The following is a 16,820-nucleotide window of genomic DNA, read 5'->3' on the forward strand; positions in this document are numbered from 1 at the left end:
TACACTGAAGTCCACTCTAATACATGAACAATGATAAATTTTTAGTATTTACACGCAATTATCGAGAAGCTAGATGTAATTTTCATGCCCAAAAACCTTTAAAATGATATAAAAACAACTTTTTATAGGTAATCAGGATTGTAAACTTAAAAATGTGGACCGTTGATTTTAAAATGTGGACCGTTGATTTTAAATTTCCAATAACATGTTACGTATTCATTAGGAAAACATGATTCTTGTTGATTGTTAGCTTGTTTTAACATAAATATCATATTTGTGTACTTAAAAGACATTCATAAAATTCTTTTATTGTTTAGTTTTCAAAACCATCCGTCGTTTTTCATTTTATATGTAAAATCATTCCCAAGTCGTAAGCAAAACAATCTTTTTAGCATGATTGGCAGTTTCCGTTTGTCACTTCATCAGTTCATAAACCTTAGACGATGGATAGGTCTTCTCAAAAGAAGAATTTCCAAAACCTGGAAAGTGATTATCGAAGCAGAATTCCTGCGGCTGGGTTTTGCCAAGCAATCCTCCAGCCTCTCACAGCACGTCCTTTGATGCACGTATTGAGGTGTGCGTGTGATTAAAGGCCGGAATTTGCTTGCCTCAAGCGGCTTTGATGCGAGTAGAATCAGTAACTTATATATATATATATATATATATATATATATATATATATGTATATATATATATATCCAGACACTTAGGTTAGAGATGAAAATCAGACACTTTCATTTTTTGTTAAAAAATTATTGTAAATAAAATATAAATATCTTAAAATATGTATGAAAACTATTTTAATATAAAACATGCTTTGATTCAAATTGTTTTTATGAAAAATTTAGATTTTTTTATTATCAAAATATTGATGCTATGGGGGCCATTCATTTTTTCTTATTATAAAAACACTATTAAAGTGTAACAAATAATCAACTTAATATAGGTTTTGCATCAACCCATTCTTAAGATCATATCAATATAAGGTTAAATTGCAAAAAAAGTCATTTTAAACATGAATACCAAAGCATCTAGCTTTTTTTCCTGACCTAGGCGTAAGATTTCTACTATATATATATATATATATATATATATATATATATATATATATATATATATATATATGTTGAGAGAGAGAGAGAGATTCCTTTCCAAAGTCCTATGTTTGATAGATGTGTGTGTGTCTATATATAAGAACACATCAGACCCCTTAAAATTATCAAAACTACTTTTTTGTGAAATAAAATCTTATAGGCACGATCTTAATATTGACTTCATAATAAACATAGATTTATGTTAGTATTTTTTAGCTTAAATGTACTTTTTGACAGTAAAGAAAATTAATGGCTGTCAGTATGAAGATTTTAATAGTAGAAAAGAAAAAAATTTTTATCAAATAAACTTGAATAAAAATTTTGTTTATATTGAATATTTAGGGTTCATCAATACATTAGGATCTTCATATTCAGTCTAATTTTTTCTTTTTCAAACAAAAAGTTGGAAAAATCCGGTACAAATAGGCACTCTAGGAGTTTATGCCGTGTGCATTTAAGTCTATTTCCTAAATTATATAATAAAAATTAATTGATTTCAGCGTAAAAATGCCATTTTACATTTTACAAAGAGGCCAAGTAAGGCTCAGTAACCATGCATTATATATATAGTCATGAAATTAAGAAGATTAATTGCTTTTACAAACCGATTCATTGAAGTCATATAATCTGCTCACTTGCAATATACTGAGCTGATCAATCAGTTGAATCACTTGTAAATCAATAAAAATTTATTATTTCATTCAATCTGGAGAATGAAAACCAGTAGAAAAACACATTAAAAAATGAAAACCTTTTAAATTGTTTAAAACAATAATAGAACAGCAACTTACGCGCTTCCGCGTAGCCCACAATTAAAACAGTCAGTCTGGAGCCTTTCGATATGAATGCCGTCGAACCAGAAGCCGGGAGTTACGGCAGCGGCGGACGGCTCTCCTCCATTGCCGGAGATGCCGCTGTAACAGCACTTTTTCACCGCCTTCTCTGCACATCCCAACTGATCTAAACGCGTATCTCTGAATCATCTTCTCTACTCATTTCGGGAATGCCGTCACTAGACATTCCTGTCAAAGTCTATCTATCTCTCGTCTTTTAGACCATCCATGTCACGTAATATCTCCAACCACACAGGGCGGGCGTGCTTCGACCGTGTCATTACCAGAGAGAGAAAGCGAGAGAGGATTCTCCTTCTACTGAAAAGAAACAGAACTTCCTTCTTGTTTTGCTTAGTTCACGCGAAGCAAGAAGCCAAGCACCGGAATTACTCGGTCATGTGATTGGATCAACTTTCGTTCACTCTGTAATTCCAGTTGTAGCTCAAGAAGAAGAGGCGTAAGAGAGAGATTCAGATTGGGGATTCGAAATCACCGAGTTTTTTTCATCGTATCTGCTATTACTTCAGGCAAAACCAGGACGCAATAGCATGGAGGAAATGGACATTGCGTTCAAGAGGAAGACAAAGTGGAAGAGAATTTTTTTTGGTTGCTTCTCCGTTATATTCATCATGGCAGCCGGAATTGGTATTTTCTCGGCAGTCGTGCATGCAAACAGAAGCGGCAACGACGAATTCGACGGAGAGGTAGACAGCCTTTCATCAGTGAGCTCCATTTCTGCAATATGTGGGCGGACAGATTACAGAGATGTATGCGTCTCCGGTCTATCTTCTGCAACAGGTCCTGAGCCTGCTGGCAGCCGCACAAAACAGTTGATCAGGAAGGCGATCGTGCTCACCATTGTTGAAGTCGCCAGGGTTTTGAATCTCACAGCTAACATTGCTTCAGCCCATCAGAATTTCTCTGATTTCAGGCAGTTTGAAGCTCTTGCTGATTGCCAAGAGCTCCTGCAGAATGAAATCGACGAGCTAAGTAATTGTCTGTCTGATGTTTCTGGCAATAGCTTGAGGGAACTTCCAAACAGAGTTGATGAACTGAGAAATCGGTTGGGAGCTGCTATGTCATATCAAAGCTCATGTATCGACGGCCTGACCGATACCCAAGTAAGATCAATGATGGAGAATGAACTGGTGAATGCAACCAAATTGACAAGCAACGCTCTCGCTATAGTTACAGGGGTTGCCTCCATTCTCACTGATCTTCAAGTCGATGCCAAATCCAGTCGCTTACTTGCAGAGGAAGCCATAGAAAAACTCCAATATGATGGCAAGAAGGCAAGTACAGAATACCCATGTTGGTTTGAGTTGAAGGACAGGAAACTCTTGAGCCTTCATGATTCTGGAAAAGTGACACCAAATGCAATTGTAGCCAAGGATGGCAGTGGGCAATTCAAGGCGATATCTGCAGCACTAGCAGCAATGCCTGCGGATTACAATGGCAGATATGTCATATATGTCAAAGAGGGCATATATGAAGAGCAAGTCATTGTGACAAAGAAGATGAAAAACGTCTTGATGTATGGTGATGGGCCAAGAAAGACGATAGTCACAGGTCGAAAAAATTACGTCGACGGGACGACGACTTACAGAACGGCAACTTTTGGTGAGTATTAAGAATTAATTTTGGTCATGATTATAGAAGCAATGCTGACGTGCTATGAATTCAAAACCAATTTAATAAACAACCTTTGATGAGTATCTAAAGATTTTCAGTAGCATATCAACTAGGATCTCCGATTAATTGGAAGTACCACATTGAATTGCCAAGCAACTTTAAGTGTTTTACTAGGTTGGATTGAATCAATAAGTCCTTAAAAAGGAACTGAACAACAACTAACTCTTGAACCTGTTTACAGCCGTGAATGGCGACGGCTTTCTCGCGAAATCGATGGGATTCCAGAACACAGCAGGAGCTGCAAAGAACCAGGCAGTTGCGCTCAGGGTGCAATCAGACCGGTCTGCCTTCTTGAATTGCCAAGTAGAAGGATTCCAAAACACCCTCTATGTGCAAGCACATCGCCAATTTTACAGAGACTGTGTCATCTCTGGTACCATCGACTTCATCTTTGGAGACGCTGCTGTAGTCCTGCAGAACTGCTCCATGTTTGTAAGAAGACCACTTGACCATCAACACAACACAGTCACTGCCCAGGGAAGAACTGACAAGAGGAGTCCAACAGGGATAGTTATTCAGAATTGCCAAATCATGCCGGATGCGGAGCTCTCCCCTGTTATGTGGAGGATCCGGAGCTATCTCGGACGGCCTTTAAAGAAGTACGCGAGGACTGTGATCATGGAGTCTACAATTGGGAAGGTGATCCGGCCACAGGGATGGACTCCCTTGGATGGTAGCTTTGCTTTGGCTACTCTGTTGTTTGCAGAGTATGAGAACAGGGGACCTGGTGCAAACACTACTGGGAGGGTGAAATGGAAAGGGCACAGACTGATCACTAGCAGAACAGAAGCACTTAAATACACAGCCATTAATTTCATTCAAGGTAGGCTCTGGCTCAGGAGAACTCACATTCCTTATGCACTCGGCTTACTGAACTGAGATTGATTCAGACTGTAAAATATGTCGGTTGTTTCTCATAAAACTAGGACATGTTCCAATATGGTAGAATACATCATGTTAAATTGAGGCAGATTTATGCAATATAGAGGTCCCGTTTGCAAATATCCACATCATAAGAGAGAGACAGAGAGAGAATTGAATGGGAATTCGTTGACAAAATTAGGCATTGAGGTGCTCTCAGTAATTAGAATAGAGCAACTTGATCTTAGATCACTGAGATAGCGAGGTTCTAAGATCCATGAATTTAAGGTTGGAACCCCCCGACATACAATCTAGCCTTAAACCAATGGTTTTTTTTACATGAAATGTGGATTTAAGATCCACTTATTGAGATCCTCAATTTGTTTAAAAATGAGGATCATACAATACACCTTTTGATGCAGCTTAGAACCTTAGATTTGAAGCTATCAAACACAACCTTAACTAATTTTCATGACAAAAAATGCTTAAAATCATATAACATTTGCTTTGATCTTAAACATCTCATCATTGAGAGTTTCTTATTTCAAATAGCAACATGATGCATCTTAGAATAAAAAGCCACGAATTTATATACCCACACACATAGTAGCGTGCTCACAGCCCAGCCGAAAATGGTACACCGGTTGCACCTAGCCAAGCACTCCCAACAATGAAGTTCTGGACCGTGAATTGGCTAGCGACGGATGCGCTGGTAATGACCCTATATCCAGGCCAAGTTACCCGCTTCGCCGTACCTGCACCCGCACCCCGGTTCAAGTACTCCCCGTAAAACAAGGTGCTGAGCGCGAAACTTCCAGACCATGGAAGCCACCCGGCTGGGTCCACTAAGCCGTCGATCTCGGACTGCATGACCACGGTCCGGGAGTATGCCTGCCATGGCCGGCCAAGGTAGGTCTTGAAGTTCGACTGGACCTGGGCCAGGTCCGACGCAGCTGCCAACTTACAGTTTTGGATCGAGATCCCGGTGTTCTGGTTCGGGTCCTGCCTCCCTTGAGCGGTGAACGTGTTGCTTTGGCTCGGGTTCGGTCTCCGGGCATAGATGCTGCATCCCTGGAAGACGACGGCCGCGTTGCCGAAGATGAAGTCGACGGTCCCGTAGATCTCACATTCCCGGTAGAATTGCCGGAGAGAGTGCACGTAGAGCGTGTCTTGGTAGCCGACGAAGCTGCAGCGGTAGAAGGCCGAGAGATCGGACCCGACCCGGAGGGCCACGGCCTGGTGCTTGCTCGGACCTGCTGTGTTTTGGAATGTGATGTCCCTCGCAACGAACCCGTTCCCCGCAACACCTGCGTTTGATATGAGAAGCAACTAGTTCAGGTCTACCCTTTACCAAATTCGACTTGATCAAATCAAGACTTGAATTCAAAAGATCAGATTAGAATCCGAATAGAATAAGGCCTGGCGAACGTGAAAGATTTGGAATGCAATGGAACTACAAACGAATTTCGGATTCAATTATTAATACGATTCGAACTCTTTGCAAGGTTCGATAAATCGGTTCAAATTGGAGACATAATTATGTAACATTGGATCAAAAACCACAAACAGACGCAAGTTCTTTCAATAGAGACAAGAAACGGTGAATGACAAATTATTGCACTTTGAAAGGAACCCGAATTTCTAGAGTTATTTTTCTTTAATTACAAGGAAAATTAAATTAAATTCTTGACAAAGGCCCCTTTTTCATCCAGCATTTCATGTCGGGCTTTACTTTTTCTTTGTAAATTTCTTAATCAACTCACAAGTTGCAATTACCAAGTGTAGATCTAGAGCTGATAAAGCACCGAAAGGCCAAAAAAGTGGGTGATATCATTAATGTGTTGAAAAGCAACGTTTACGCGACTTTATGTCGTGAAGTTGTACTAAAAAGAAAAAAGAATCACTTAAAAACTTGTCATTAGTTGTTTTAGAAAATGTTATAAAAATGCAGAAAAACTTACGCGATGGAGATGTGATGGGACGATACAGAAATAAAGTACATGTGGAAATGTCAAACAAAAAAATGGGTAATATCATTAATGGTTGAAAAGCAACCTTCGGCAACTTGATATCGTGAAGTTGTACTAAAAAGAAAGAAAAACTTGTTATTAGTTGTTTTTTTGAGAAAATGTTATAGGGTGTAGAAAAGTAAGCAATGGAGATGTGATGGGATGATACAAAAAATAAAGTATACGTGGAAATGTCAGTGAAATCGATGAGAAACCAAGAAAAGGCTCATGTTATATGTAGAAATACCATTGAACTTAAACAGTCTTAGTTGCATTAGTTAAATTTAATAAGAATTAACATGGAAATACTGTTTTTATATAAAAACGCATTTTATAGAAGAATATATTTTCTCAAATAATGAAATTTTGACTTTTTTCTTTATCAGTAGCAACTTTTGAATTGCCAACTATACAAATCCTTTATATATCTGTGGTTTCAATCTTATTAAATATATTGAAGCACAGAATTTCATATAGGGGTGTTAAAAAAGAACAAAAATTTCTTCACTGAAGATTAAAAAACAAATTATTAATAACGGTAGGGCTACCTCCCCAGCATCCGTTCATGAGAAGGTAAAAAAATAAAACTATTTCGTTAAAGACACATTAGTAAAGACAAAAAGAACATACAAACATCATCCTCATCAAACAAGAACAGTTTGTCGGGCATAGTCCCCGAATTATTCAAGTCCAACGTACAGAGAGAGAGAGAGAGAGAGAGAGAGAGAGAGACTCACCGACAGTGGCTGACCTAAAGGTGGTCCAGCCGTCCTGGACATTCCGGCTGCCGGTGATCACGGTCTGTCCGATGCCGTCCCCTACGAACATCAGGTTCGTCTTCCCCCTAGGCACGTTCACGGCTTCCTGGTACGTCCCGGCCTTGATGTATATCACATACTTGCCCTTACTCCCACTGGGCGCCGCCGCAACGGCGGCCGACACCGTCGTGAACTGCCCGCTCCCATCCTTAGCCACCACCACATTGGCCTTGATCCCACCGGCCGACGCCTGCAACAACTTCCGGTCGCCGGCCGACAACCAGCTGGGGAACCCATCCTTGTCCTGGGTATAGACCGACGTGGTAGCACCTGGCTGGCCGGGTTTGACCTTGGTGGTCAGAGAGAGAGAGTTGCTTACCAACTTCGTGACGTTATACAGCTTGTTCTGTATGGCATTTCTGACGGAGCCACTGCTGTAATCGAACCCCTCAAGACAAGTGTACTGGTTGGTCATGGCCGCACTCAGGAGGGCCATGGTTTCCTCGGACCGGTTCGAGCTCAGAGCCGAGCGCAGGTCGGCGACGCTCAGGGTCAGCTGGCTGAGTGTGTCCGAGAAGAGCTCTTGACAGTCTTGGAGGGCGGTCTTCTGCCGGAAGTCGAGGCCGGATTTAGCCTTGAAGATGGAGGCGCAGTTGGAGGAAGAGTCCTCGACGTCCTTCTCGGCGTGCTCGATGATATGGCAGATCATATCCTGGAGGGACCTCTTGGAGAGGCCGGGGAGGGTGGAGAGGGTGGACAGGCAGAGGTCGGGGTAGAGGGTGCCGTCGCAGGCGGAGCTCGCAGCCTTAACGTCTTCCTCCTCCAGGTGCAAGGACCTGGCAGGGAGGAAGAGCCAGACTGAGGCCGCCATTAGAACCAAGAAGAGAAGGTTGGTGGTTCTGACCATCGTTGTATAGCTTTCTTCTGTGTCGTGTGTGTGGTTAACCACTGGGTGTGCTCTAGCGAAGTTTGGCTGGCCCCTTTATATAGGGAAGTCGAAGGCAGTGTTTTCATAATTTATCGATGGAAAAACTTTTCTAAATTTTCATTTTTAAATGATTTTTTTTTGTAAAATTTTATTGATTTTAATGACTTTTTAACATTTTTGACTAAGTTGCATGTGGAATCACTAGACTTACCCAACCGACAGCCTCGCTGATTTGCTTTAGAAACTCATTTTCATGACATTGGTTGAATGTTATCATAACTTTAGAAACTCATTTTCACAAATCAACCTAACATAAGGTTGACGATGGTTGAAGCTCAATATATCAATATAAAGGTGTAACAGGCGAAATGAAAGTGAGTCGAGAGTGCACATATCATGCACATGCACGTAACTATCATATGCACAAAAAATGGATAAAATCTTCAAACATTTGGATCACTAGTGATCTTAATTAATTAATGGCGTCCATCAACACCTTTTGAAGATTTAAAGTCGTCGTCGGGATCGGTGGGTCCCACAAAGACTTTACCCACCGTCAGATCTATACGGTCTTTAGATGAAAGGCATCTAACCTTTTAAAGATGGACGGCTGAAGACCATTCCTCCAAATTTGCTTTTGCCTTTTTAGATGTTTGGCGCAGCCGGCTGAAAAAAGATGCCTTGGATGGTCTTCCATCTAAGGCACCATTGAATCGCGTCGCTCAAGTGGCACCGACAATATATATATATATATATATATATATATATATATATATATATGTGTTCAATGACGTGTTTCATGGCACATAAAATTCAAATTGAGCAATGATAACACCTAATTACAATTGGGACTAGACATTACATATGTCAAGGGGCGGAGCCAAGGAGAGCGGACAGGGCGGAGCGAAGCCAAGGAGGGCGGACAGGGCGGAGCCAAGTTGGGCTGACCGGGGCCACCAAGATTGTTGTGTATCATCTTCATATAGTGCATAGGAATCCCACTACCATAAATACTATGTGCGCCTGCCACCTGCCACGCTAAGGGAGAGCCCATGATAGGGCAGCATAGAGGTGGGTTTGGGCAATCGCCCTCACCAGCTCCCTAAAATCTCTTTATTTTCATATAGATATTATAAAAAATATGCTTATTTATATATACCACTATGTTTGGAGACTGTTTGGAAATAGTAACATTATATTATTGTCACACACATATATATATATATATATATATATATATATATATATATATATATATATATATATATATAACTCAATAATTGATAGATTTATAATTATTTTTTTAAAAATATTTTATGAATCTGCTCCACTTTTTTGGGGCATATGCATGAACCAGTAACAGCCCAAAGAACCCCTTAAAGTGTGAAGGCCTTATAATTAGTGCCCTTTCAACTCAAAATTCTTGGTTCTCTGGCGGAACTCAGCCAACTTGAGGATGCCAGTTGGGCAGGTACCAAACAAGAATTGAAGGAAATCAGAACCACTATGGAGAGTTAGGGCCCAATTCCCTTTTATTTTTAGATTGGGACCAAAAAGATGGGCGAAGTTTCAACAACTATTGCGACTGGAATCTACTTCCATTAAAGTACATCTACCCAAGCTCGACGATAATGTGAAGCAGATGTGAGTGGCTGATGTATAAGATTGCTAACCACTTAAACTCGAATTCAAGTCATTATACTATGCAAATCGAGCTCGAGCCTAAGAGTGAAATCGCCGTCTAGTTAAACAAACAGTGCTCGAGATAAAATAAGTTTGGCTCCCTTAAGTTTAAGTAAGCTCATTGGATGTTAGTGTTGCCAAAACAGCCAGACAATTTGGTCGTGGCCATCTACCACATTGTCGGTCACATAAATTGGCTTGGCCAAGATTTGACTCCCAAAGTGTTCTAACGAGTGCTTGCTTTTAATGCATTTTGGACTTAACTGGACTTGATAAGACTCATAATATCCAAAAGTAGGGCCCCTTATGGGCTAGGCATGGACTTAATACTTTTTTTTTAACATGTAAACAAATATATCATTATTATTATACATTTTTTTGACAATATAACTAGTTCATCGAAATTGATAGGGACATCAATGGATTGGATTCGGATTGAACTGCCAACTGAAGTGTTTTAAATAAGTTGAATATAAAAACAATTTAACATCCAATTAAAAATTGGAAGTGGATTAGAATTTAAGACATGTCATTTGATCTGATGTTAGATCGGATATATTTTTGAATAAATGTTTGATTGGATAATAAGCATCAACTTTAGTCAGTTAAATTTTGAAATGAAGAATATCTATACATTTTGTTGTGTGAGTTGGAGGAGAGTTTTATGCTACCCTCCAACAAGAGGGCCAAAGCTCTCATCCTTTCCTTCATCTCCACATGATACCAAGTGTACTTTCATTGCATTCGGTGGTACCCCGCTATGATTCAACTTATATATATGTGGCACCTTTTGCAGCACAAGAAGTTTATGCTTCAAAACCTTGAAATGAAAACTAGCCGCCTACCAGCCCTTGCCCTTCACAGTCTCTGCCTTTTTTATTCGGGGATAATATCTAATACATATATTTTAAAAGTCGATCCTTAACATATCACAATGCAAATTATATACAGTTGTAAATTTATAATTTAGATTCGGATATTGTAAGTTTAAAGTTCGCACCCGATTATGATATAGACTTTCATTGTCTACACCTTAAATGTGAAAGTCCAATAAAGAAGAAACGCTAAAAGGAACGTCTAATTTGTCCGTTATGATACAGTTTTCATTGTCTATGCCCAAAATATGAAAATCCAATAAATTAGGTATGGTAAAAAAAAAAAAAAGAATCCAATGGAACATCCCCATGAATTTGGTTTGATCGAACAGGTTAGGAGTTATAAATGGATCTTGTTGTTTAGCCCGGGTTCGATCGTAGACATTTGACGTGTTTGTGTCTTAATTTTTATATAAGGAGATTCAAGGGTGGAGTCAGAAATTTTTCACGAGGACGCTTGAATTAAAGTTTTTAAAATTTGGATTATGACCCAAATATCGTTTTCAAAATTTTCATATACAACAAATGAAATTTTCTAAAATTTAAATGTAATTTTTTTTAGAATTTTTTTTGATGTGGGTTAGGGCCCATGTGGGCCCTACTTTGGATTCGCCTCTAAGGAGATCAGGTGAGGTAGTGATGGTCCTGATGGATACATCCCAACCCAAGGCTCACAACAACTTTAGCAAAAGTGCAATAATTGAAAAAAAAAAAACTTCTTTTCAACATGTTAATGTGATTTATGAACCGACACTAATAAGGTAGAAATAAGGTAGAGTTTGAATGATACATTGAAAAAATGATTTTTCATAAAACTTGGTTTTGTAAAAAATATTTTTCTAATAAGTTTTGAAAAACATGTTTTTCATGTTTGGGTGAGCAGGCAGAAACTGGTTTTTAAAAGAATAACATGAGGCGGGTAGTTTTTTCACTCTATTCTGAAAATGTTGTTTTCAGAATCTGCAAACTTTGATTTGAAACCATCCAAACAAATCAAAAAAGGCATTTTGGAAGCAAAACAGTGTTTTGCCTCCAAAGCGCCGCCTTTTCGGGTGTATGTCTATGCATGCCCTAAGATGTTTGCTTTTTAAATTCTTGTGAAAATTTAACTTTGAGAAACAATAATAACATGTTTTACTCTCACAGTTTTGGGTATATAACATCATTTTCAAAATAAATAATTTAGCCTCGAGGGGCATAAAATAGTGGTCAGATTGGTGTGCTGATAAAAGTCTAGTCGTCAGTTTGCTTTCTATGAGTGTTACTCCTTTGAGCTATAAATAGTGGATGCCACAACACTAATTGACGTGTCGGGCTCCCTACCCAAGTTCTCAAGTTTTCCTGCACTCTTAGGGCAGAGAAAAAAAAAAAAAAAAGGGAAAAGGGACTTCAGTCTCTCCGGGTTACCTGCATGCCTCCATCTACAAAAATAATTTATGAAAATTATATTTATACAATTTAACTTATATTAATCAGGCTATACAAAATTGGCTGAGAGAGCTGGTTCATAGGTCTGCTCTACTAATCTAAAACCGTCAATTATTTGCCTGTCCTAATTAAGGATTTGGAGATATACACAACTTTCTTGAACTCTATAGATATACCTCTTATTTCCCTAAACCATGGGTGGAGCCAAGGTAGGCCCCGCATGGGCTCAAATCCCACCTCAATTTTTTTGAAATTTACATGTAAATTTTAAAAAATATCACTTGTTTTCTATAAAAATTTTGAAAAAATGGTATTTCAGCCCTAATCAAAATTTAAAAACTTTAATTTGGCTCTCTTCATGAAAAATTGCTCCTGCCCTAAACCAAACTTCAACCTCACCGACGAAAGGTGACAGGTACAATCAACAGTTAGTGCATTGTCTGGAGCTTTTTCTTGAGTCAAGTTCTTGTTTTCCCCTTGCTTTTTCCTTTTTGGATCTTCACTTTATGGTACAATAGCAGATCCAATAAATCATTATCAATGTGTCCAAATTTTTGGCGGGGGTCTGCTGCCTTTCTTTATATTGTACTTTTTATCCAAAGAAATATACAACCAAAATGCCTGATTATAACCGACTCGGTGAGAAAATTAAGCATCAATATGTGACCTTTTAGTTGAGAAGCGACACTATTAAGGTACATACATGCTGTTGTTATAGCACAAGATGTGGACACTAATAAGAAAATATATGCCTTGTTACATCATATCTAATTACATCTAGTAAGATTGGTCGTCGGAATCAAGATTTCTTTTTCAGGCGGCATCACATCTAACTACATCCTTATGAAAAAGGACAATCAGTACCATTAGAAGATTTATTCATCCAATATGAATGCTCCGGCATGGGCATTTGTTAGGGTTTGACAAAGCAGCAAAAACCCCACATGTTAGAAGCCACTGTTTTTGGACTCTTTTTTTTTTTTTTCAATTTTTAGATGTCCAGGCAAAGAGCTTTCGGGGTCATGCCATTAACATGGAAAGACATGTTTCCACGTTTTACCAGAGCATTTTGATAATTGTACAGAGTATATATATATATATATATATTCATTTAACTCAAAAAAGGAAGCTGCTTTTGATCACCTTCGATTTAAGATTCAAGATAACGTGATATTTTTTCCAATTTAAGAACAGTGGATTTCAGATCAGACCCTCCTCTGTTTGACAGTAGTGTGCGGTTGTTTACATGAGAGCAAGCAGTCATTTTGAGTAGTTGAACTTGCAGGTGGAGATTTGAGATTGGAGGCTATTAAACACTCATTTAACTTGAAAAAACGAGAATCTAAGCCTAACGTTCAAAGAAAAATTGTAACTGTAAAGTACTTTTTATTTGTTTGGTGAACAAAATTGAATTTAAGGGTTTTTTTTTTTTTATATCCGAGAAACAAATATAACATAAAACTCTCCCTCTCTCTCTCTCTCTCTCTCTCTCTCTCTCTTCAGTATAAGAGTGCAAGCAGTAGCAGAGTTATATTTGTATATATAACTCAAAAAGAAGGCTGCTTTGATCACCTTCGATTCAAGATTCAAGATAACGCAAATTTTTTTCCAATTTAAGAACAGTGGATTTCAGATCAGACCCTCCTCTATTGGATGGTTGTTTACCTGGTAGCAAACACTCAATTTGAATAGTTGAACTTGCAGGTGGAGATTTGAGATTGGAGGCTATCAAACACTCGTTTAAATTGAAAAAACAAGAATCTAAGCCTAACATTCAAAGAAAAATTGTATCTGTAAAGTATTTTTTATTTGTTTGGTGAACAAAATTGAATCTAAGGGGTTTTTTTCTTTTATATCCGAGAAACAAATATAACATAAAACTCTCTCTCTCTCTCTCTCTCTCTCTCTCTCTTTCTTGCAAGCTGTAGCAGAGTTATATATATATATATATATATATATATTGATCACCTTCTATTTAAGATTGAAGATAACGTAATATTTTTTCAAATTTAAGAACAGTGGATTTCAGATCAGACCCTCTTCTATCGGATTTTAGTGTATGGTTGTTTACCTGGGAGCAAACATTAAATTTGAGTAGTTGAACTTGCAGGTGGAGATTTGAGATTGGAGGCTATGAAACAGTCAATTAAGTTGAAAAGACAAGAATCTAAGCCTAACATTCAAAGAAAAATTGTGTTTGTATAGTAGGCCTGGGCAATGGGCCGGGCTGCCGCCGGACCTGCCCGATTGGGCCCGGGCTTGGGCCGGGAATTTCCTGGCCCGAGCCCGATAGGTCGGCCCGGCGGCAGCCCGGCCCGGTGGCGGCCGGCTCGGCCCGTTTACATTAAAAATTTATCATTTATTTTTTTTTAAATTTTTTTTGTTTTAAAAATATATATTTAGTATTACTAAATACATTTTACATTTTAAAAAAATATTTTATAATTAAAAAAATTAATTTTTAATTTCAAATAGGCCGGGCCGGGCCCGGGCCAGGCTCACCGGCCCGATGCCCACCCTTACTGTATAGTATGTTTATTTGTTTGATGAACAAAATTGAATCAAATGTTTCTTTTAAGATCTGAGAAATAGCAGAATATATATATATATATATATATATATATATATATATATATATATAAAACTCAAAACGGAAGCTGCTTTTGATCACCTTCGATTTAAGATTCAAGATAACGTAATATTTTTTCCAATTTAAGAACAGTGGCTTTCAGATCAGACCCTCCTCTATTGGTTTTTAGTGTACCGTTGTTTACTTGGAAGCAAACACTCATTTTGAGTAGTTGAACTTTCAGGTGGAGATTTGAGATTTAAGGCTATCAAACACTCCTTTAACTTGAAAAGCCTAACATTCAAAGAAAAATTGTGTCTGTGACGTATTTTTATTTGTTTGATGAAGAAAATTGAATCTAAGGACTTTTTTAGATCGGAAAAACAAATATAACATAAAACACACTCTCTCTCTCTTTAGTATAAGAGTGCAAGCAGTAGCAGAGTTATATATATATATATATATACATATATATATATATCTCAAAAAGAAAGCTTCTTTTGATCACCTTCGATTTAAGATTAAAGATAACGTAATATTTTTTCCAATTTAAGAACAGTGGATTTCAGATCAGAGTCATCAGACCCTTCTCCATCGGATTTTAGTGTACGGTTTTTTACTTGGGAGCAAACACTCAATTTGAGTAGTTGACCTTGCAGGTGGAAATTCAGATTTGAGATTGGAGGCAATCAAACACTCATTTAAGTTGAAAAAACAAGAATCTAAGCCTAACGTTCAAAGAAAATTTGTATCTGCAACGTATTTTTTATTTGTTTGATGAAGAAAATTGAATCTAAGGTTTTTTTTTAGATCTGGGAAACAAATATAACATAGAACTCTCTCTCTCTCTCTCTCTCTCTCTCTCTCTCTTGAGTTTAACTTTGATAACAACAACCCAACCTACGTTACTTTGCACGTCGAAGAAGATTTTATAGATTGCCCATTAAAGTTCCGGTCATATTTTACTAATTCTGAGAACTTGTTTTCGTCGTCTGTGCTGGTTGAGCTTTACTGTTAACTGGTATATATTAAATCGATAATCATTCTTCCTTTGTTATAATACTATTGCACTGAAAACGATGGCGGCTATAAAGAAACCATACGCATGCATCTTTCTGATAGAAATGGTACCCAATAATGTGACATCAAGTTATTAATTTGTGGCATATATAAATCAGTTAAAAGCCACCAAAATTTCCACATGATGACATGTCCTGACCAAATAAAGGTATCAAGAGCCCATTTGATTATAATGTTTTGGAAAACCTGCAGTCTTTTTCTAACAAAGCCTGGTGGTTTCAACTATGACTCATACATTGGAATAAAATAACGAACACTGATGACAAATGAGTGCGAACAAATGAGAGGACAAGTCTACTCCACGATGGAAAAGATGAGCACTGCAGGAAGTAAACGAAATGGGAATCTTGAGAGAGTTTAAGTAAAATATAGACCTTAGAAGACGCTTGATGTGAACATTATATTCTCGGAGTGCATGTTCTTAAAACACATGGTGCATGAAAACTACATTTTTTATGAATACCAAAGTTGGTGTGATTATGCATCTCAATTTTCAGTCGAACAATCAAATGCTCCACCATGTTTTCTGGAATATTAGTTCTACGAATATAATATTTTTCTTACGAAATGCTGTCGGATAGAGCTGCTGGCGCGGCAGAGATCGCAGGCCCTTACGAGCATTGACAGGAACAGAAAATTGCATGGAGTCAGCGTTATATATATATATATATATATAATATAAACTTCATGCATGTAAGTTTAGATTAAGGCGAAAATCGTGTATTATTGCAGAACTTGTCTATTTTGATTCAGACATTTTGCCAATAATATCGGGGAATGAAAAGCCTAATCTTTCGGAACGATGTGGAATAAAGACGACGACAATTGCACCCTTGTCTTTCATCGTTGGCATCCTCATCCATGAAGCAAGGGATAGCGATGAAGTGAGGGAAAGAGATCAAGGAATATTACTAATGAAAAACATGTATCTTAATTTCCCCTCTTTTTTAATTAAATTCATGGTGCTTGCATGCTTTTTGCATTTGTCTGCGGTGATTTGTCAATATCTG

The 16,820-nt window shown here is 38.0% G+C and overlaps 2 protein-coding genes across 2 annotated transcripts; one reads left to right on the forward strand and one right to left on the reverse strand.

Annotated features, from left to right (window-relative positions):
• The first annotated feature begins 1,906 nt into the window (after positions 1-1,906).
• LOC116254717 (pectinesterase-like) lies at positions 1,907-4,761 on the forward strand. The gene is made up of 2 exons (XM_031630262.2): positions 1,907-3,547; positions 3,801-4,761. Exons 1-2 carry the CDS (start codon positions 2,476-2,478, stop codon positions 4,496-4,498), a joined length of 1,770 nt encoding a protein of 589 aa, XP_031486122.1. The 5' UTR covers positions 1,907-2,475; the 3' UTR covers positions 4,499-4,761.
• Positions 4,762-4,962: 201 nt separating this feature from the next.
• On the reverse strand, positions 4,963-8,216 carry LOC116254718 (pectinesterase-like). The gene is made up of 2 exons (XM_031630263.2): positions 7,227-8,216; positions 4,963-5,787 (listed from the first exon to the last, which is right to left on the reverse strand). The coding sequence occupies exons 1-2, from the start codon at positions 8,152-8,154 to the stop codon at positions 5,096-5,098; spliced, it is 1,620 nt and encodes a 539-aa protein (XP_031486123.1). The 5' UTR covers positions 8,155-8,216; the 3' UTR covers positions 4,963-5,095.
• Positions 8,217-16,820: the final 8,604 nt, after the last annotated feature.

Source organism: Nymphaea colorata, chromosome 5, assembly GCF_008831285.2.
Source record: "Nymphaea colorata isolate Beijing-Zhang1983 chromosome 5, ASM883128v2, whole genome shotgun sequence".
Taxonomy (NCBI): domain Eukaryota; kingdom Viridiplantae; phylum Streptophyta; class Magnoliopsida; order Nymphaeales; family Nymphaeaceae; genus Nymphaea; species Nymphaea colorata.

Coding starts and splice junctions, on each gene's coding strand:
- LOC116254717 (XM_031630262.2), top strand. CDS start 2,476: ATGGAGGAAATGGACATTGCGTTCAAGAGGAAGACAAAGTGGAAGAGA. Junction 3,548..3,800: donor TTACAGAACGGCAACTTTTG/GTGAGTATTAAG, acceptor ACCTGTTTACAG/CCGTGAATGGCGACGGCTTT.
- LOC116254718 (XM_031630263.2), bottom strand. CDS start 8,154: ATGGTCAGAACCACCAACCTTCTCTTCTTGGTTCTAATGGCGGCCTCA. Junction 5,788..7,226: donor CTTTAGGTCAGCCACTGTCG/GTGAGTCTCTCT, acceptor TATCAAACGCAG/GTGTTGCGGGGAACGGGTTC.